Raw genomic sequence first — 21,182 nt, 5'->3', positions numbered from 1 at the left:
CATTGAGCAGGGGGTTGGACTTGATGGCCTTGTAGGTCCCTTCCAACTCTGCTATTCTATGATTCTATGATTGACTGCTGTTGTAACCCCATATTGATATTAACCTATTTTCCTTTATCATCCCATATCCAAATGGGTTCGTTACTAATGCTCTTTGTGTGAACCTTGTTCTTTCTGTGAACCTTTTTAGTCACTGTTGCAGTGACTAATAAGTGTTGTCATGTCTTATTTTCATCAGGAAGAAGAGATGTCTCAAACTTTCATTAAGGCCATGTATAAAATTCATAAGTTGTAAACTTTGGAAGTTTGTATTGTAAACTATGGAAGTTTGCATTGTATTACACACCCCAAACTTTTTCCACAACTTAAAAATATAATTTTGAAAATGCCCAAAGGACTGGCTTACAGAACTTAAACCCCCAAAGGATGGGGGCAGGGAAAGTAACACAAGTTGCTATAGTTGTGCGACTGGATGCCTTCAAAATAATTCCAATCATAAAACAAAGCCATCATATCTTTTGTGAAGGCTATCATTTATGTATGCTAAACAACACACCAGAGGGACCCCAAAGTGGCCACAGAAAACTAGGATACAGAGATACATTCAAATAAGGGTGCAATCCTATGCATGTTTTGAAAAAAAAAAATCCTAGAACTCCCAGCATGCTTCAGCCAACCATGTTGGCTAGAGCATGCTGGCAATTGTAGGCTTTTTTTCCTGTTTAAGCATGTATTTGATTGCACCCTAAATAACCTAAATTTACAGTCCATTTCACTTCTACATTAACAGCTATTTTTCTCACACAAGTCCCAAGCTTTATCGTGGACTTCATTAAAATTTTGAACTTAGTACGCTAAATGTTTTTGTTTCCAGTCACTAGAACCCAAACTATTCTGTATTGGTTGTTTTATAATGAAAATTATAAAACAACCAATACAGAAAATCAGCATTTCTTTAATGCATAGGCAGCAATCCAACATAGGGCCTGTTCAGAGAACACACTAAGCCATAGTTAGGCTGCTAACCCTTTTTCAGCAAATGGTTAGTGAGCATGTTTAGGCTGTGGATTGTAGCCACTATTGTTAGGAATGGTTCATATGACACACTAAACCATAATGTTTAGCTCAAAATGTGCTTAGTGTGTTGTCTGAGCAGGGTCAATGAGTTAAACATGTTAAACTCACTGAAATCAGTGGACTTGAGGGTGCTTTAGGCTGCAATCCTGAACTCACTTACTAGCAAGTCTCACTGATCGTAGCAATATTTACTTCTACACAGGATTGCACTGTCACTTTGAGTTGGATTATGGCCATGACTGCAAACAAATCAGAAAAAAAAACTACAGCAAAATGACTGATGTGGCTATATGCATGTTTATAGATAGGATCACAACTTTACACTGCAATCCTATACATCTTTATTCAGAAGTCCCACTATGCTCAACGGGGCTTACCCTCACTAAACATTCACAGGACTGCAGCTTGATCATAGTTCCATTTTCATGACTTAACCTGTTCAGATGACACACTAAGCCACAGTGGTTAGGCATTTTGAGCTAAACATTATGAGTTAGCATGTCGTGTGAACCATACCTAACCATGATGGCTACATGACCACAGTTTAAATATACTCACTATTTGCTGCAAAAGAGTTAGCGGCCTAACCATGGTTTAGTGTGTTACAGTCCCCACTGCCTCTTTGAATTTCCCTTCTCACCCTCTTTCTGCATATATCAAGTATGGTGAGTGGGCACAAGACTGTTTCAATGGTATCTTTCTCTATGATTATTGTTAGTCACCTTGAATATCATGATAGAAAAGCAGGGTATGATTTTGATCTTTGAAGAGAAAACAACAACCAAATGCCAAGAGCTTCAGCTATTGGGCAGTATAGAAATGAAATAAATCAATAAATATATAAATAAATACTGCAGTATGTTCTAAATGGGTCAGGAACTGAAGAAGTTAGCGCAGTCAGGCCTTACTTTGCAGGTTCAGCCCTAGAAACATTTTTTCAACGCCAGGGTCAGGTTATGGAATATGTAAACGCCATATGAATGCCCCAAGAGTATGAGCAGAATGCTTTCCTATCGCCACAGTCTGCCCCACACACTTTACAAGAAGAAGCAGACCTTCCAGGACAAGTGCTTACTGGCACTTATTTTCATAGAAATTAAACACAGGGAGCAATTTTTAAGCTTTGGAAAATAAAAATTAAAGCAAGGTCATGTCCTTCCATGCGATCTGAAGGACCTTGCCTATAATAATCTGACAGGCGTTGTAACCAAAGAAACGTATTTGGAAATTGGACACGTGGTTTGCAGGATACCCGCGAAGTAATGAGAGAAATCTCGTGGAGTTTGAGGGGGCGGCTGGCTTAGAGGTGACTCTCAAGGATCCTACAAGCCCCAGCAGCCCCTGCGAAGACCCCGGGAGTGACCCCCGACCTCTCTCAGCACGTGACTACACATTCCCACAAGCATTTCCCAGACTGACTCTGCCTGCGCCGCCCTCAGCCCCAAGAACTACAAATCCATGATGCACGACGGGTGTGTGCGAGAGACGACGCAGCCATACACCAGGGAAAGGGCGTCGCTGCGCGATGCATCATGGGACGTGTAGGCTTAATTTAAACCTACACCACGCGAACCGTCCTCATCCCGCCGCTTCGGTTGCGCCGCCGCCGCCCTCCTCCTCAATAAGACCCTGCGCGCGTCTTCCCCTCAGAGCCTCGAACGCCGACTCACGACGACCTTCCTCTGAGGCGATTTTTTGACCGGAAAAAGGCGCCCTGGCGAATGACGGCAACGGTGACAGGAGGCTGCCGGCGGCGGCGGCGGCTCCCGCCCATCCTTTTCTCACAACCGTCGTCGCTCCTGCTTACCTGAGCGGCTGTGCTCCCCGCGCGCTGACAGACCCGCAGCATGATCCCGGCCGCTGACTGAGGGGAGGTGGCGGAGAGCAAAGCGCGTAAAGCCAAGCTCGGCGGACGCCGCTCGTCTCTCCCCTCAGCGCGCAACCGCCCTGGGCCCGACAGCGCGATAGGCGGAGCTTCTTCTGCCCACCAATCAAAACAAGGGAAAGGATGAGTATGCAAATTACCGCCCGTGTCCTACGAAGACACGCGTGGCAGCCAATCGGAAAACTACTGTCATCGGCCTTTCCTGCTCGGAAACATAGAGGGAAAACTGGGAGTGACACACCCTTTGTCCTTAGAGGGGAGTGGGGGGAATCACGCCATCTTTTTTGAGTCAGTGATAGCTGCCAGTAGAAAACAATGAAGGAATCTAAAATCGCAGTGAAAATGTGTTTCTAACCTCAGGTCTGGAGCGTGTTCAGAGGAGGGCAACCAGGATGATCAGGGGTCTGGAAACAAAGCCCTATGAAGAGAGACTGAAAGAACTGGGCATGTTTAGCCTGGAGAAGAGAAGATGGAGGGGAGACATGATAGCACTCTTAAAATACTTAAAAGGTTGTCGCACAGAGGAGGGCCAGGATCTCTTCTCGATCCTCCCAGAGTGCAGGACATGGAATAACGGGCTCAAGTTAAAGGAAGTCAGATTCCAGCTGGACATCAGGAAAAACTTCCTGACTGTTAGAGCAGTACAACAATGGAATCAGTGACCTAGGGAGGTTGTGGGCTCTCCCACACTAGAGGCATTCAAGAGGCAGCTGGACAACCATCTGTCAGGGATGCTTTAGGGTGGATTCCTGCATTGAGCAGGGGGTTGGACTTGATGGCCTTGTAAGTCCCTTCCAACTCTGCTATTCTATGATTCTATGTGGAAAATATTTTTCACCATTTAAAAAATTGCCCTGCCGATGTAAATATTCTCCAGCAACATTAAGCGTGGTTTACGCCAGCCTTGCAAATACCAATAGGGGCGGGGGAGAGATGGATGGTGAGGGCGGTGCAATGAGAGATCATAGAATGAGACAATTCTGCCATGGCATAAAAATAAGTAAATAAATCACAAGTCAGTTCCATTTCTAGGGAAGCTTAGAAAAAACATATAATTAAACATAAACACAAAAATAAGCTGACAGATACAAAATTATAATAGCAACATACAGCAGGATCAAAAAGACTAAACAGTGTAGTTCAGTGTTATTATCCAGTCTTCCGCCGTTTGGGTTTTGTTTTTAAGTACATGCAGTCAAACGTACTCTGCAAAATTGATCACAGATGAGTCTAGGGAAGGAGTTAATCCTTTCCCTCCATACTTTTTTTTTTGCTATTAAATTTAAAATAGCCACCGACCCGCAGGACTCTCAACTTTCCCCTTAGATTCCCAGCCCTAAATCCCCCATACACACCGCACGTTGCAACAAGGTTCAATTGAGTTAGAGTGTTCCCCAGAACCACATCCTCTCCTGTCCGCCCAAATCTCATTCAGTTGCATGCAGAAGTGTTCCATTGACTCGCAACGTGCAGAATCAAGTGTCACATAATCTTGCCAAGTCAACTCAGAAACTGACTCTAAGAAGGCTCTTTTAAACTCTTCATTTTTTTCTAGGGATTAATGAGGTCGCAAGACCAAAAAAAAGGCCCTATGTCTGCCACCTACTGGTCACAAATAACATTTCTCTAAACGATTACTTAGACAAGTGGCTGGGGAGGGTACAAGCTTTTAAAACTATGCTCCACAACAAGCTGTTCCAAAGAAAAGCCTCTAAAAATAATGCTTTCCTTCCATTCCTAACTGCCAGTCTATGAGGAGGGGGCCTGGAGCCATTAGCCAACCTTTTAACACGATTTATTTATTACATTTATCTAGGGTGACCCTATGAAAAGGAGGACAGGGCTCCTGTATCTTTAACAGTAGTATTGAAAGGGGAATTTCAGCAGGTGTCATTTGTATATATGGAGAACCTGGTGAAATTACCTCTTCATCTCCACAGTTAAAGCTGCAGGAGCTATACTAAAGTGACCGGATTTAAACGAGGGCAGGGCACCTGCAGCTTTAACTGCTGTGATGGAGGGAATGACACCTGCTGAAATTCCCTTTTCAATACAACTGTTAAAGATACAGGACCCCTGTCCTCCTTTCCATAGGGTCACCCTAATTTATATCCGCCGCCACCATTCCCCCCCCCCTTCCAAGGAATGTGAGGCAGCTTACATGGTTGTCCTCCTTGCCATTTTATCCACACAACAGCCCTGTGAAGTAGGTTAGGCTGAGCGTCCATGACTGGCCAATGTCATCCAGTGAGCATCATGGCAGAGTAGGGACTAGAACCCAAATCTCCTTTCAGCCCAACACTCTAACCACTACACCACATTGACATTATTATATGAAATATTCATGTTATTGTCAAAAACAGTCCTTTTTCTGTTGGCATCATTCAAGCAGCTTACAAGCAACATATGTAAACTATTTAAACAACACAATTTTAAAAAATAACATAACAGCAGAAGATAAACCCTCTTTATGCTAAGTATTATTATAAAAGTATTTATACCAAAGTAACTAGCAATTAAAATATAGTTAACACTTCTATTATAGGTTTTAAAATTAATTGGATACTTGGTGTTCTCACTAATTTTAAAAAGTGGCCTCTACTATTCTGTGTAGAATAGACTTTCTCTCTTAATATTCCCTGTGCTGTGAGCAAGCTGATCTTATGGTCCCAGGACACCAAATGACCATTATACCAGGGCTAACACAGTTAATGTTCTACGCTCAACCAGCCATAGAGTCCACAGTATAACTTAAGAAAAACTTCAGAGAAGCCTATATAGCAATGATGAAAGATACTCCCGTAACACCCCAGAAACTCCAAACACAATGGGATGGATCCAGAGTTAGCCACGTTTAGATTATACTATTGAAAAGAATGGGACTCAAATTAGTCATGACATAATTGTCCCGTTGATCTCAATGGGTTTACTCAAAGTGTGACTAAATCTAGATCTAATCCTATAGTCAGAGCATTTTATCCAAGTCTTCATCCAAAGTTCCCAGAATAGCTTGCAAACATCAGCAATAAGACACTCCCTGCCCACAGGCTTGCAATAAAACATAACACAAAAGTTTTGCAAGGGAGGAGAAAAAAGCAAATTTGAGCACTAGATTCTTAGTTGCAAAGTTCAGCAAGTAATGGCAGTTGGATCGAAACACAATTGAAAGGCTGCCTCTGATGGCCTCAGCAGAGGCATCAGAAGGGTGTCTGACTGCTGCTGCTTCCTCCGCTGATGTTGCCAACAACATACCCCATTGGTTGTACACAAAAGGCAGCAAACCATGCTGTCACCCAATCCAGTATACAATCCAGTATACTTCATGTGCAACATCCAAACAGGCATTCTGCATAAGCTGCCACCAGGGTAGAATGTAGAGTTGCCCCATGAGAAGGTATCAAACACCTTGCTAAGAATAATGTTTCCATGCAATACATTCCACAACATATTTATTTTGCCATAATTTTGAGTACCAGTGTTTTGTGGACACATGCACAAGGAAGAATGCAATAACAAGTTCACAACAAATAGCACTGTGAGTTGCCTATCAAGTCAGTGTAAAAAAAGCAGTTCAAGAGGACCTGTAGGTTTAGCCTCAGCCTGGGGAGATGATAAGATGACATCTCCTGAGCAATAGGAGATCCTGATGATAATAATTCTGAATAAAAAGGGAGGCAGAAAAGTGCCACTCTAAAACCAGAGTTACAAGAGCTAATAAGATTTGTGATGTATCTCCAAAGACACACCCATTACACCCCTTTCACTCCCTTTGCCTGCAGGCATACATCACACCCATGGATTTTTGAAAAGCCAGTATATAGGGGGTGTGTGTGTGTGTGTGTGTGTGTGTGTGTGTGTGTGTGTGTGTGTGTATGTATGTATGTATGTATGTATATGCTGTAGCACACTGCAGAGGCACAGGCTTAGCATATGTGAAATCTTTAGTTTGATCCTTGGCAACACTGCCTTAGAGAAAGGACTTGGAAGAACCATATGCATCTGAGACAGCAATGCAATCAGAATAACCAGTGCATTAACCAATATGCTAAATCAGATAACTTTCTGATCTAGTCCCAAAGTATTTTACAATTTGTCCAGCCCCTTAAACCCCTTGCAAGCACACTCCATGTTCTTTGAGATGATTGCCAGTGTCTGCTAGCAATCATCCCAGCATCCTTTATTTATTTATTTCTATCATTTATATACCTCCTTGTCTGCTAAAAATAAATAAATCATACAATTGAAAACAATAAAACCCCAGGACAATAAAATGGAGAACATTAACGTTGTTCTCAGACTCTTGTCCTCCTTGTCTTGCTGGATTTATGACCGCATCAGCAGTAATGGCGGGGGGGGGGGAGTTAATAGGATGTTAAGGAGCTGGGACCACCACTTTTCCTTCCTAGTTCTTCAAGTGGTAAAGCCATGGGAGCAGGATATGGGGTGTGGTGGTTGAGAACCCACTATGCCCTGTCCCAATAGTTATTTTATTTTATTTTATTTATTACATTTTTATACCACCCGATAGCTGAAGCTCTCTGGGCGGTTCACAAAAATTTAAACCATGAAGAGCATAAAAACAACCAACAAATTTAAAACACACATACAAAATACAATATAAAAAGCACAACCCGAATAAAACCACACAGCAAAAATTAATATAGGTTCAAATATGAGATTAAAACAGCAAAGTTTAAATTTAAGTTAAATTAGGTGTTAAGTGTCCTATCAGAGGTGTCTCAAGCATACAGCTGTAGGGATTGCGGTTCTTTACCTGCTAACCATCAAGAGAAAGGAAACATAGTTGATGCAGCAACAGGTTTTATTAAACAGCCTCAGTTATCACAAAATAATAGAGTTGGCAGCCCTTTTTTTTTGTCTAGCATGGTCCTCATGCCATTAAAAGCTACATGGCAGAAAGAGGCATAATAGATACAACTTTCTCCATCCTGGTACGGAAGCTCTATTAGAGCTTTGTTTTCAACAGCTTTTCGTATTTTAGCTTGATTTATTGTTCTTATTACTATGATTATTCTTTTATTTCTGTTTTGTGAACCCCTTTCCCCCTTCTTGTTTTAATGTGATTTTAGGTTGTAAGCCTCTAGGCAGGGTATTGCTGTTTTATTTGTGTGTGTGTGTGTGTGTATAATATATATTATATTTGATGAAATATGGTCTCCTTTTCTCGATTACATCAATGGCACAGATGCGACATCCAACTCTGGTTTAACTAATCTTCCTTTGACCACAGTAAATTGAAGGAAACAAGCTCGGTTCGGCATCTACAGAAATCGTGAGGTCTCTGTTTGTGTCTTTATTAGAAATGCTGTCTGACTTGTATGTTTTTATATATATATTTAACTTTTTTAATCGTTTTGTTAAATAGAGTTTAATAAAGACTTTTACAAAAAATTGTATATTTTGTACAGCACCAAGTACATTGTTGGTGCTATATATATAAATAAATAAATAATAACAAAAGGGTGTGTGTGAAAGCCACATGGAAAGAGCCGGCTTTCCCCCTGGTCACTACTGCAGCTGCAAATCTCAGCATTAAACCAAACTTAGCATTGAGATTGCGGCTGAGTTCGGACGAAACGCTAATCAAGGGTTGTTTCCCATTCTTTTCCTAACCCCACTCACCCACCCCCAGTTGATTCGCTTGTCGTCCGAACGCAGCCTGTGACTTTTTGGTTACACAGCTGGATGCAAATGGACTTGCCGTAAGCCGCCCGCGCAGAACACAAGGGATTGAGTGACGTGTGAGGAGTAGCGAGGAACGGTCCACTCCAGGCTCGCGTTCGGGTTTGTTTGGTATTGGCCCTCGCTTGTCGCCGTAGGCAGACTGTAGGGGCGGAGGCGGGAGGCCAGGAGCAAGATGGCGGCCTTGGCGGCGGCGGCGGCGGCGCGGAGATTCTCAGGTCAGTGAGGGGGGGAGGGAGTTGCGGCCCTCCGGTCTCGAATAGGCGTCTCGTGTGAAGAAGCGGGGCTTCCCCTGAGGCAGGCAGCAGTGTTTTGCCGCAGCCCGTCCAGCCTGCACCCCACCCCGCCAGCTTAATACGACGAGCGGCGTCTGCCCTTCTTCTGGGTGCCTGGGAAGATACATGGCGACCTCCCTATTCAGGTTCGCCCGCGGTGTTCCTGTGGACGAGAAAAAGCCCACCGTAAAGTACTGGGCCTTGTTAGACTTTGGGGAATGCAGGTTTAAAAACCCGATGAACGCGTGTTCATAGCGGTCATTCAGGTTTCAGCCTCCTTCCCCGGTCTGTGGGTTCACGTGCTCTAATTGCATAGCCTGCTCTTTATTTATTTAATCACATTTATATACCGCCCCATAGCCAAAGCTCTCTGGGCGGTTCACAAAAGCTAAAAACAGTAAACATTAAAAATATTAAAGAATATTAATATTTTTAACATTAAAAATATACTGTTTTATACTTTGAATGTTTTTAATTTTTGTGAACCGCCCAGAGAGCTCCGGCTATTGGGCAGTATAGAAATGTAATTAATAAATATAAATAATAAATAAATATACAAACTTAAAAACCATCAGAGGCATAAAAACAACAGTATAAAAACAGCAGCAGCCATATAAAACACAATTCTGGGGTCCATTAAAAACAAACTTAACATTTTATATATATCAGCAGCTTTTGAGGTTAATTTTGTAATATTTTGCACTGACTGCAAGCCTGCATAGTCTCCCAACATTTTATAGATGAAAACTGCGATGCCCGCATACATCTGCCGTGTTTAACCTTAAGAAAGAACATCATCTTCACTTTTAAATCTGTCCAGGGACAGAATATTTCAGAGCGAGAAAAGCTGAGTGGACAGCAAGCAGAGAATAGCGTTGGGCAAGTGTGTGTGTGTGTGCGCGTGCGTGCGTGCGTGCATGTAGGTTGCATTTGGGCAGTGATGTTGAAATGCAGCGATGTACCATATCTGGCTGGTCTCTACCCAAGCTGAACACTACCCTGTACTTTAGTTTAGTAGTAAGTTAGGGTGACCCTATTAAAGGAGGGCAGGGCTCCTGTATCTTTAACAGTTGCACAGAAAAGGGAATTTTAGCAGATGTCATTTGTATATATGGAGAACCTGGTGAAATTTCATCTTCATCACAACAGTTGATTTGCCCAGTAGCCTTGAGGCCCAGTATTGGGCAAAAGGCGGTATACAAATAAATATAATAATAATAGTTAAAGCTGCAGGAGCTGTACAAGAGTGACCAGATTTAAAAGAGGGCAAGGCTCATGCAGCTTTAACTGTGGTGATGAAGAGGGAATTTCACGAGGTTCCCCATATATACAAATGACACCTGCTGAAATTACCTTTTCTATGCAACTGTTAAAGATACAGGAGCCCTGTCCTCCTTTTCATATGGTCACCCCAAGTAAGTTCCTCTCCATCTGTTTTGTGGGGACTACTCAGTAGCTAAGATAGCCACTCTCCCCCCTCCCCCCCCCCCCGCTCGCCTCAAGGGAGAGGCAGGAGGGAGTGTCCTGTCTTCAGGTGATACTTTGCAGAAGGGTTAAGAGCTTCCCAGTAAAAAAAGGGTAAGGTGAAGGATGGCAGTTCTGGCCCTGCTTGTCCACACAGCTGTCAAACCCACCCCCAACCTTCCTCCCACTCTTGGAGTTGGCTACCTCTTGCAGCTTTAAATTTGTATGAAAAACTAGTTGCATTGCTATTTCTGGCAAGGGAGATGTGCACTTACCATGGAGAGCGTAAATGTTAAAACCTATTAATATGCGAATAGGGGTGTTGCAATTACATACTAGTGTTGCTGTTTTTATCTCTGAAACATGCCTGGTTTCATTATAGGGTGTATGCTGTACTCCCCCCTCCCCTATGGTATTTTCTTTTGTTTCCTTAGGAGTTTTAAGATCTTTTTGTTCTTTGGTCCCTTCGGCTTACAATGGCTCTTGCAGTATCAATCCTATTTCTCGGCTGTCTTCGGTTCACTTCAGCCATGGGCAGATATCAACAATCGCTCCCAAAACTCCTCTTCTGTCTGTTGGCAGTGGTTCTTTCGGGCATTCAGTCTCAATAGTGAACAGGTAAGCATTATTTAAGAACTTGAACAAGTTTTGGTCTTCCGTAAAATTTTGTCTTCACTCATTTTCAGCTCCCACACCATAATAAAAGTGTGTAACTGTCAGTTTATAAAAAAGATTTAAAAATAGATAACTAGGATTTAAAAAAATTAAATCAGATTTTACAATTTTTGTAAAACAATTAGTAAAATAAGAGCCTACGTCAAAGATATCATCATGAATTCTAATTATACAACTTCTAATTATATTCTATGAGTATGTCAACAGTAATTTTTGGATATGAGAGATAACCTGATCAGGTGTATTCTGCACTAAAAGTGGTATACAGAAGTATATGCTCACTCTCGCGCTCTCCAGTCATTGCCTCTCTTTAAGTACAGAGAATATCAATGAATAGAGGATTTGGGGAGATGGAGTAGATCTGAACATGAAGGAGGACTGGATATAAATAGAAGGGATATGGGAGGAGAATAGAAAGTGAAACCAAAGTGAACTGAACATATTCATGTATCCTCCACTGAAGGACGGAAATACCTAGCATGGCAGCAGGCAAAAAAAGAGACCCCATTTGGTAATATTTTGTTTCCGTATCTGCTGTGGTTGAAATTGCCTAATTTATCTAAAAACTGAAATAGTTAACCATTCAAAAATCTTTTGTTAGAGTTGTTTGTTCTCCTAGCTAGTTTTCTTCTTCAAGAATCTCAATACAATTAAAAAAAACTGGTGATGATTCTGGCACATCATGACAAAAATATAATGATTAAATTAATAGTTGGAGCTGGTTCATCACCTGAATGACTTCACAACTTCATACTGATTTAGTACTAAAGTCACCAAATTATCATTTTTTTGGATGAAAATTAATCTGAAAACAATTCAGAATAACTGCTTAGTGTGTACCTATCTTATAATGAAACCTACATCTCTGAATATGTATTAAGGTTACATTAAACAATTATGTACTTCTACTAAAAATGATGATTAAATAGAAGCTTCCTCACTAATGATTTAAACTATTAAAATTGGGTCCTTCAGAGAAGCGATTTAAATCATGATTTAAGGGTGCAAGCCTATGGGTTGCGTCCTGGGTATTCATAAGCCGCCGAACTCGTGGACTTGCAACTATCCAATTCAGGGCAGCTGCAGCATGGAGAGGACAGCCAATTTTGCTTAGTATGCTTCAGAGTAGGAGGGGCGAGGCTGTGCAGCGCTTTGAAAGCTGTCTTAACCAGCTTCTGTGGTCTCTTCCCCACCCGTGGGACTGCTGCCTTTTCGCCCTCTGCGCACTCGGTTTACTGAGCACAGTGAAGCAGCTGCCATGGTTTACTTCACATTGACTGCCTGGAGGAGGGGGCAATGGCTGCAGTCTCCTGGCTCCAAACTCAGAGCCAAAACCCTGAGAAATCCTATGTCCCTCCAGATGCTGTCTGCGGGAGATAGGATTGCACCCTGAATCAATTTGATTTAAATCAAATCAACTCTGGTAACTATATGTGCATGTTCTTCCCTCTTGTTCCCATCTCCTCCCACATCCTTGTCAAAATTTATATTTGTAATGTTCTCTTCCAAGAACTAATTTTTGCTTGCTATTCTATAAACTGACATGTCTGCCAATTAATTGTCCTCTATATAAATAAATAAGAGCACAAAATAAATGTAAAATGTTAGGGAAAGATCTCTATTACTTTCATTATAGGGCTGCTCTGGTTTACACATTCCTGTTGCTCCATCTTCCTTATTAATGTTTAAAAGGGTGATACTAGTGTAGACCATTGCCAATGCTCTTAAGAAAAATTTAAGTGTATCCCTGTACTTCAGTTTAATAGTCAATGATCCCTTTATTCAGATTGGGAGCAGCAGTTGTGAGTCTAAAAATACCCACCCACCCCCTGGAGAGTTCTAAATATACTTGAAATTGCCAACCTCCAGACCAACTACCTAGACCATGGATCAGAAACCTGAAGCCCTCCAGAAGTTTTGACCTGCTACTATTGGTCCGTATAACCAATAGTGAGATCATGGGAATTGTAGGCCGAAGCATCTGGAGGGTCAGAAGTTGCCCAAGAATCCTAGAGATTCCAGTGACTGCAGTGAGAAGTGGAAGATCTTGATCTCTTTTTCTCTTGCCTATATTTGGAATGTGGCCACAGGTGCATTTCAGGTACCAGGGACGTGAGAGATGTAGTTTTCTCAGGGTGTCTCTTTCTCTTTCTCTTCCTCTCCCCCCCCCCCCCTTTCTCTGCTACTTGGAAAAACTGCATTGCCCAGGGTCCCTCATTTTTGGAGCATAGTCATAACAGCATTCCATGTGCTGGTGACTCTCTCCTATTCCTGCAGCAGCCAAAGCTACATCGGCAAGTTGAAGTAAAAAGAACCCCACTCCTTACTGGCTGCCCATTGGAGCCAGAGAAGAACTATGGGGGACCTGGGGACTGGCCCAATACAAAATAGAGGTGTGCATTGCATTATAGCACCACATTTGTATTCCAAAGCAGGAATTACAAGTCTCAGTGCTGTCTCTAATCAGTAGTAGTTTAAGAAAATGACAAAGTATTGATTACTATATTGGAAACACTAGTAGAACCTTCCATTCAAATTTCAGGTCTCTGCTGACAGAAGGCAGCATATTCCTCAACCAGGAGATTGGAATTTGTTATGGCTTTGGTAAACAGTGCCACCGATCTTTGTGACATTCACAAATCTTTAACCTAACCTTTGTCATATATGAGCCCTATTATGAACCTGATTAGAGCAAACACATGAGGAGAAGGAGCGTGTGTCACCCTCAACTTCTGGAGGGTGACAATCTGAAGAAGAGTCTCCCGCAACGTGTGGAGGCTCCCTGAGTTTAAGCAGGCTGAAGGAAGAGCGGCCTAGGGCCACAGGTTGCACACATGTGCTATAGGGCATAACAGAACCCTACAGTACATGTGTGCATCTGCCCCTTCTCCCCCCGCCCTCATCCTGTGTGTGTGCATGTGTGCATTCAGGCACTTCACTCACTAGGCTATTATAGTGACAGAAGACCCAATGAGCCCTCCTGACTTCAATTGGTCAAGGAGAAAGGGAGGAACAATATGGGATTTCAGACATGATTTCCTCAGTAGATAATTACAGAGGGAATCAGTGGGAGCAGAACCCTCTACTGTGAGTGGAGCTTGGCTGACTTGAGAGTGTTGTGCCCTCTGCCCTGACAGTAGACTAGATTGAGTTCTGATATGACAACACTTGGAAGATTTAACTCCTGATATTCATGAAAGCTGGTTGAAATGTTTAGTTTTTTTTCATAAGGAACTTAGTGTAAGGTTTCTGTATTGCTGACAGAGGAACTAGTCAAATGTTAAATGTAGTAGTTTATAACTATTAGATCTAATTCTTAATTTGATACAAATTTCAGTGTAAGACCTCTGTTCCCAAGTATCCTCCATCAGCAAGTGAGGACTCTCATCAAATATAGCTTGCGGAAAGGAAAAAGAAAAACTGTAAAAGCTGTGGTTAACAGATTTCTCCGACTGCACTGTGGCCTTTGGTTAAGGAGACGGGTAATTACATTTTCTCTACTGAGTATTATATTATCTTAGCGGCATAGCGTGGTTGTGAAAGCTGCTGCTTCTCTTTTTGTAAGGAGGTAGAAAATGTGTAAGATAAAAACTCTGTTGGGACCCTGTTGATACTCCTTGATCTCTCGATGGCTTTTGATACCATCAATCCCTCTAATATGTCTATCTGAGCTGACAACTGCATTGCAGTGGTTTTGTTCCTACTTGGATGGCCAGAAGAAGTTGTTTGGGGGATACAACTTGGCCCCGTGGATTCCCCAGAATGGTGTTCTATCTCATGTACTATTTAACATCTACATCTCATCCAGAGTTTTGGAGTGTGTTGCCATCACTATGCTGATGACACACAGCTCTGCTTCTTTTAATTTTCATCAAGTGAGGCTGTGGATGTGCTAGATCTGAAACTCAATCTATACAAGACAAATGCTGTTAGTGGATATTTCTCCTGACCAAATGGAGGGTGTTCATCCTCTTCTGGAGAACCCCCAAGCAGGCTCATAGCTTGAGGGTTTTGCTGGAGTCATCATTGTCACTTGAGTTGCCTTCTGGCAACTTCAGCTGGTAGCCCAGTTACACCCATGTAACCTGGCTTCAGTAATCTATGCTCTGGAAACCTCCAAGTTAAATTACTGCAATACTCTCTATATTCTATATTGAGATAGAAATGGAATGAATTAATAAATCAATCAATGAATGAAAAACATGGAGGACACACCTCTCAATGAAATGAAAGTTTTCTTATTTGTTTTGTGGCTAGCCATTTATGTTTCATGACTTAAAGCTTTTGCTCTTTGACAGGCTGGTTACAAGAAAAGACTTTGGAAAAAAAGTGCTAGGCGGAAAAAGCGGTTGAGGGAACAAGTCTTCTGCAATAAAACACAATCTAAGCTCCTTGATAAAATGACCAGCTCCTTCTGGAAAAGAAGAAACTGGTATGTCAATGATCCCTTCCAGAAATACCATGACCGTACAAATCTTCACTTGTAAGTTGTCAAATGCACATCAGTTATGATTTTTGTATGCCAGTACAAAAACTAATGGTTCATATTGATCGTTTTCTACACATGTGTGTAACAAGCAAATATGAAGTTCCCATTAAATAGCTGATGAAAAATAACCTGTTTACTCTGAGTATTGATTTCATGTTTTATGAGCCTAAATTGATATAGTTGTATGAATAATATACTCAGAACAGTTTAATACTTACTGCTATCTTTATATATTCACTGTACAAAATAGGAATTGCAGTCTGGCTTTTCCTGTTAATGGTTGCATTATTCCTGCTGCTGAATAGACCTAGAAAACTTAAGTGTGTGGATTGTTCTATTGAAGACAACAGCTTTTAAAGAGCTTACTTATATTCTTAATCTTTTCTGTGAATATTGTTTGGAAATGGAAATATATGCTATAGTCTGGTTCACATGTAGTGGCAACTCATGAATTGTTTTAATCATGATTTGTCATGGCTGTGAGCAAGGGAATGAGCATGCTGATTCCTGCATGCTCACGACTTCCATTTTGAATCAGCTTTAATCAACAACCCAGAATTTAGCCTAGAGTTTGGCTAGGTTTGGTTGTGTTTGGTTGTCACATAAAACCTAGGAATGGGGTGTTGGTTAAAGCTGATTGAAAGCAGAAGTGACAAGTGTGTGGGAAGCAGTGCATTCACTCCCTTGCTTACCGCCCTGCCAAGTCCTGGATTAAACAACTCACGAATTAGGATTACGTGTGAACCAGCTGAGTGAGTCCTCCGCAGTCATTGATAACAAAAGTGTAATTTTTCATGGTTTTCTCATTTTATAAACCAATTTCATTGTCAATTATATTGTGTGGCTAAAACCAACTCATTTTAGATGAAATATCAAACTAGTTACCATTAAAGATATTAAATGTATTTACCAAATATGAAACCCTATTTGCTTAGGAAAGGAAAGGAATCTCTTGTGCAAGCACTTGAGTCATTGCTGACTCCTAGAGGGACGCCTGCTTTCGCTGACGTTTTCTTGGCATTTGCCATTGCCTTCCCCAGTCATGGTTACCTCTCCTCCAGCTAGCTGGGTACTCATTTCACCGACCTCGGAAGGATGGAAGGCTGAGTCGACCTGAGCCGGCTGCCTGAGAACCAGCTTCCTCTGGGATCAAACTCAGGCCGTGGGGAGAGTTTTGGCTGCAGTAACTGCATATTTATCCATGAAGTATTTCTTCTTTCCATCAAGATGTATTAGTCCCAGTCATTTCTTCTATACATTTTATTAACAATAAGACAATAAAATTTATCTCAGGATAGCAGGTGTGACAATTTAGATTAAGAAAAAATGACTAAATCAAAGTGAAGTGATCTTTGTGGCTGAAAGGGGAATTTAAACCCAACTCCTAGTCTGACACTCTTAACCACTATATCACACTGATTATATTATATCACATAATACTTTATTATGTCCCTTTCAGTGATTTCACAGACAACACTCTGAAGATAACCTTTTGGACTAGTGGGCACATCTGGAATTTTGAGGATGTGTCATGGGTGCCATTACGGAATGGCTGCCATAGGGGATGCCTAGTCATAAAATGGGTGAGCAGGGTGGGATGGCCAGTCACAGTCCCCTTTTTCACAGAAAGGCAAACTGGTGAGACTAAAAGACAAGGAATCACAACAACCTGAATACATAGCAGATGTGGTGTCAGTCTCATAACGCAAACCCACTTCTTTGAATCCACAGTTCTCTCATTTACGATCACCCCCAAGCTCTCTCACCCTGCATTCCCAGCACACAAGATCCTCTCACCTCAGTTGCTTTAAGGTGGATTCCTGCATTGAGCAGGGGGTTGGACTCGAAGGCCTTATAGGCCCCTTCCAACTCTGCTATTCTATGATTCTTCTCTCTCCTTTGCAGCTCTTTGCTTTGCTGCAATCCACACCATGTGGGGTGGGGTGGGGGAGAGAAAAGGGGACACTGATGTCATTGCTGCTGCCCAATAAGGAGGAAGTCCTGGGAATGGCAGTGTGGAAACCAGGGGATTGCTGGTAGTGATCTAATGGAAGAGGAGGAGGAGGAGGAAGTGGGGAGATGGGAGCTTGGGGTGGGAAGGGCAGGATTGGGACCTGGCACTCTCAATTGCCCAAAACACGTTTTCATGAAATAAAAAATTAAAATAGTTATCAGCAGGGCAGTTCATGGGCGCAGGGGAAGGTCACTGTGGGCACAGTGGGACCTAATGACACCATATTGCTTACCCCAGAGCTACAGGACACCACAAAAAGTGTAGTATTAAAAAGTAATTATTTGTTATCTGAATAAAATGATAAATCCTTTTTTTTTTAAAGAAAAGTTTTAAGACTTTATTTTCAAGATGTATATTGAGCAATGTAGCAAAACTTCGACCTTTGGAATACTCTTGTAGTTTCTGATCTTACAGTGCATTCTTAAATATTCTATTCTTCTATGTCTTTTCTATGGATCACTGGAAAGAAACCATATTAAGTGCACAGTTACCAGCTTTAGATATTGACTATTTGTGAAACTTTCCAAAATACAGTGTTCTTAACAGTTTCAAATAGTGTGTGAAGAGCAAAACGGGTATCCACAAAAAAGCAAGAGAGACTAGATAACAAGCATTTAGACACAAGAAGTACATGTATCAACTATAGAACACATTTATCTTGCAGAATACAACTTGAAAGTAGCAGGCTGTTTACCACTGGCCTAGGAGGATTGGCATTGTTAACAAGAGATAATTTAAACAATTATTTTTCTCTTCCAATATATTTCTTTAGGTTTCCTCATAACAGTCCAATGAAGTTTTTGATTTGCATTGAAATAACAGTTTTGGAGTAGCCCTATTTGGTTACTTAGGAAGCTGCCTTATGCCATTTGTCTACCCAGTCCAGTGTTGCTTACTCTGACTGGCAATAGTTCTTCAGAGCGCCTGGCTCTGGTTTTTCACATAACCGGCTACTTTAACTGGAGATGCTAGGGATTGAACTGGGGACCTTCTGCATGCAAAACATGTGCTCAGCCACTGAGCAATGATTCCCCATCCAAACTTTCAGGTTTGAGAAGTTATGGTAGTTATATTGTTATTAATATGTGGGCGTAGGCATCTAAACCATAGTAGCCTTTTCCTTTCTGAAATCTTCCTTGGCTACTTTTGTAGTGAGTGTCAGGTACAATACAACTCTTCTACGGTTGCATACGTTTGGGAATTCTCCTTATAGTCTCTGTTCAGGTTATATTGCTAGAATTGCAGCAGCAGGAACAATATGGTACTAGAGAACCTTTGTTGTGCCATCTCCACATCTGCCATGCAAAAACATACAGCCAGCACAAGATGAGCAATGGAAGTTGGAGTTGACTATCCTTAGATGCACATCTGGCTCCCCACTGTTGGTCCAAGAAGATAAGACTAGAAAACTAAAGCAAGACAGCACATCATGTCAATCCCAAATGTGATTATGAAATGCTTACAGACTTGCCCAGTAAAAAATAACTAGGTAATGGGAGATTCTGGCTGAAAATAAAATGGATAGCCCTAGACATTTTGCAGAAAGTATGTGCCCTTGGTGATATGTTTTGCTACATAGAAGGCCGCCTTGAGGCCCAGTATTGGGCAAAAGGCGGGATACAAATAAATATAATAATAATAATAATGTCTGATAATCAGTGGTAGTCAAGGACCAGCTTTTCTAAACAACCTGCTTCCTTCATAATGCAGATTAAAAATTCATTGAACTTAAGTAAATGTTATTTAACCATTCATGTTTTTCACCAATCTATACATGGATATACAATTTGGCTAATAAGTTAGCACATTTGCTAGAGATACTGTTTAGTTTTGTTTTTACAGTGAATTAATTTGAAAGATAAGGCAATTTAACCGTTTCACCTTAGCACTTAATAAGAAGTCCAGAACAGTCTTATTTTCAAATAAACAGATCAGACATTAATTAGCTTTAGCTAGAATGAGGGTTAATATAGCATGTGAGGAAAAAATTACAAAGTATCTTTTTGGCATAATTGAATACAAACTTGTCAACTCTTTATTTTATTCTGTCACATATAATAGCATAGTGGCAAAACTAATTTGCTTGCAAGATAACATAATTTCTGCTAATGTTGCAGACAATTTTGAATTGTGTGTTGTAAGAGAATAGACCACAAGTCTGCAAGCTGAACTCCCCAAAGGTTTTGAGGCACATTTTCTAGCTGTCTAAATTCATGATTTATTGATTGAAATGGCGACAAATCCCAACGTAACCAGGGGAGGCATCTGTTTTATTTTCTTATACAGTAGTAAATGTGCTGATATATATTCTTATACAATGGTGGGGTTTTAAGGCTTTCCCCAAACTATAGGAAATTCCAAAATAGCATTTAGAAAGCATTGGGTGAAAGCTACGATATGGAACCTTCTATCCAAAACAGCAGTAGTAAGAAACCACTGCATAGTGTTGATCTTAGAGCCTGAAATAAAGGCCCTGTTTGCACATAATGGTGGCAAATCATGGGTTAATTAACTCACAATGTGCCACAGTATCTGCTTCCGCCTTTTTGAATATGTAATCTATGATTGGTAGTTGCTCCATGATATCCCAAACTTGACACTGGGTTAAACAACCCACAATTGACCTAACAACTAATTGTAGGTTAATTCTCAGTTGTTTAACCCACGAATAAACCATAGTGTCCAGGTTCTGACATCATGGAGCAACCTCTGATAGGGCCAATTGGAAGTTGCATATTTAAAGAGACAGCGGCACACACGTGGTATGCAACCTACTGTTAGGTGTGAACCAAATTGTAGCCACCAAGTTACTGCTACACATGAAGGAGGTTAGTGGTGTCATTTGTAATTTACCTATCTGTTCTCAATACCATGATGTTTATGTCATATAATATTAAATGTTTTCTAGGTAACAAGATAGATCCAAAAGCAAACACAAATGTCTACAGAATTAACTTCTATATTTCACATGCATTACACTGACAGGAAACATTAATCTGAAGCATAAATACACAAGTCCAAGTATGTTTTCCTCCTTTTGTACTTCACAATCTACAGACTATTGTGAGCTATACCAGAAGCTATGCTACAGCCAAAATCTCTGAATTACATGGAGGAGTTCAGTTACAGTCTTCTATAATCCTTCTGTAAACGAAATGCTTACATACATGCTGGGGAAATGTTAGGATTAAAATCCTATGTGGAAACAAGGTTGTCTTGTCTTGCACCCAAACCAATCAATATATCGCTAATGTGATTCTGGCTTACATCCTATCATTCATTATTATTATTATTATTACTAGAAACATGCCTTGGATGTGTCGTACAACTGCCCATTAAAAATGACCAAGATTTAGAACCTAATTCTAGCTTCTTTCGTTCTATACACAATGCACTTAACAATGCAATTCTAATCTTGTTTACTTCGATGCAAAATCCACCTGATTTCATAATGACTTCCTTCCAGGTAAACATGCTTAGGAAGTCAGTCTTAATATTTTTCTGCCATCAACATAAAGACTCCTCTGCTGCCATATCTTGTGATAAAGTACTCTTGACTATTTTTTCAGCGAAAATATGTGACAGAAGTACACAAAGTAA

The 21,182-nt window shown here is 41.1% G+C and overlaps 2 protein-coding genes across 5 annotated transcripts in view; one reads left to right on the top strand and one right to left on the bottom strand.

The window, feature by feature from the left end:
• Positions 1 to 2,988, bottom strand: part of IMMT (inner membrane mitochondrial protein) — a 35,255-nt gene extending 32,267 nt beyond the window's left edge. For 3 of the 4 annotated variants that reach the window (XM_063131888.1, XM_063131880.1, XM_063131905.1), the window contains exon 1: positions 2,885 to 2,987. In XM_063131888.1, the coding sequence (XP_062987958.1) occupies positions 2,885 to 2,926 (42 nt within the window). In that variant the 5' untranslated portion in view covers positions 2,927 to 2,987. Of the gene's footprint in view, positions 1 to 2,884 lie in introns of all 4 variants that reach the window. The other variant, XM_063131871.1, reaches the window with a different exon arrangement.
• A 5,829-nt stretch (positions 2,989 to 8,817) lies between these two features.
• MRPL35 (mitochondrial ribosomal protein L35) lies at positions 8,818 to 15,696 on the top strand. Its single transcript, XM_063116702.1, has 4 exons — positions 8,818 to 8,883; positions 10,839 to 11,022; positions 14,417 to 14,561; positions 15,378 to 15,696. The coding sequence occupies exons 1-4, from the start codon at positions 8,841 to 8,843 to the stop codon at positions 15,564 to 15,566; spliced, it is 561 nt and encodes a 186-aa protein (XP_062972772.1). The 5' UTR covers positions 8,818 to 8,840; the 3' UTR covers positions 15,567 to 15,696.
• Positions 15,697 to 21,182: the final 5,486 nt, after the last annotated feature.

Source organism: Elgaria multicarinata, chromosome 1, assembly GCF_023053635.1.
Source record: "Elgaria multicarinata webbii isolate HBS135686 ecotype San Diego chromosome 1, rElgMul1.1.pri, whole genome shotgun sequence".
Classification (NCBI taxonomy): Eukaryota; Metazoa; Chordata; class Lepidosauria; order Squamata; family Anguidae; genus Elgaria; species Elgaria multicarinata.
The sequence above is the reverse complement of the archived record's forward strand: the minus strand, read 5'-3'. Positions and strand labels throughout refer to the sequence as shown.

Excerpts from the sequence above, each read along its gene's own strand:
- MRPL35 (XM_063116702.1), top strand. The coding sequence starts at position 8,841 with ATGGCGGCCTTGGCGGCGGCGGCGGCGGCGCGGAGATTCTCAG. Across the intron at positions 11,023-14,416 it reads TCAGTCTCAATAGTGAACAG|TGTAAGACCTCTGTTCCCAA; the intron begins GTAAGCATTATT and ends TACAAATTTCAG. Across the intron at positions 14,562-15,377 it reads GCCTTTGGTTAAGGAGACGG|GCTGGTTACAAGAAAAGACT; the intron begins GTAATTACATTT and ends GCTCTTTGACAG.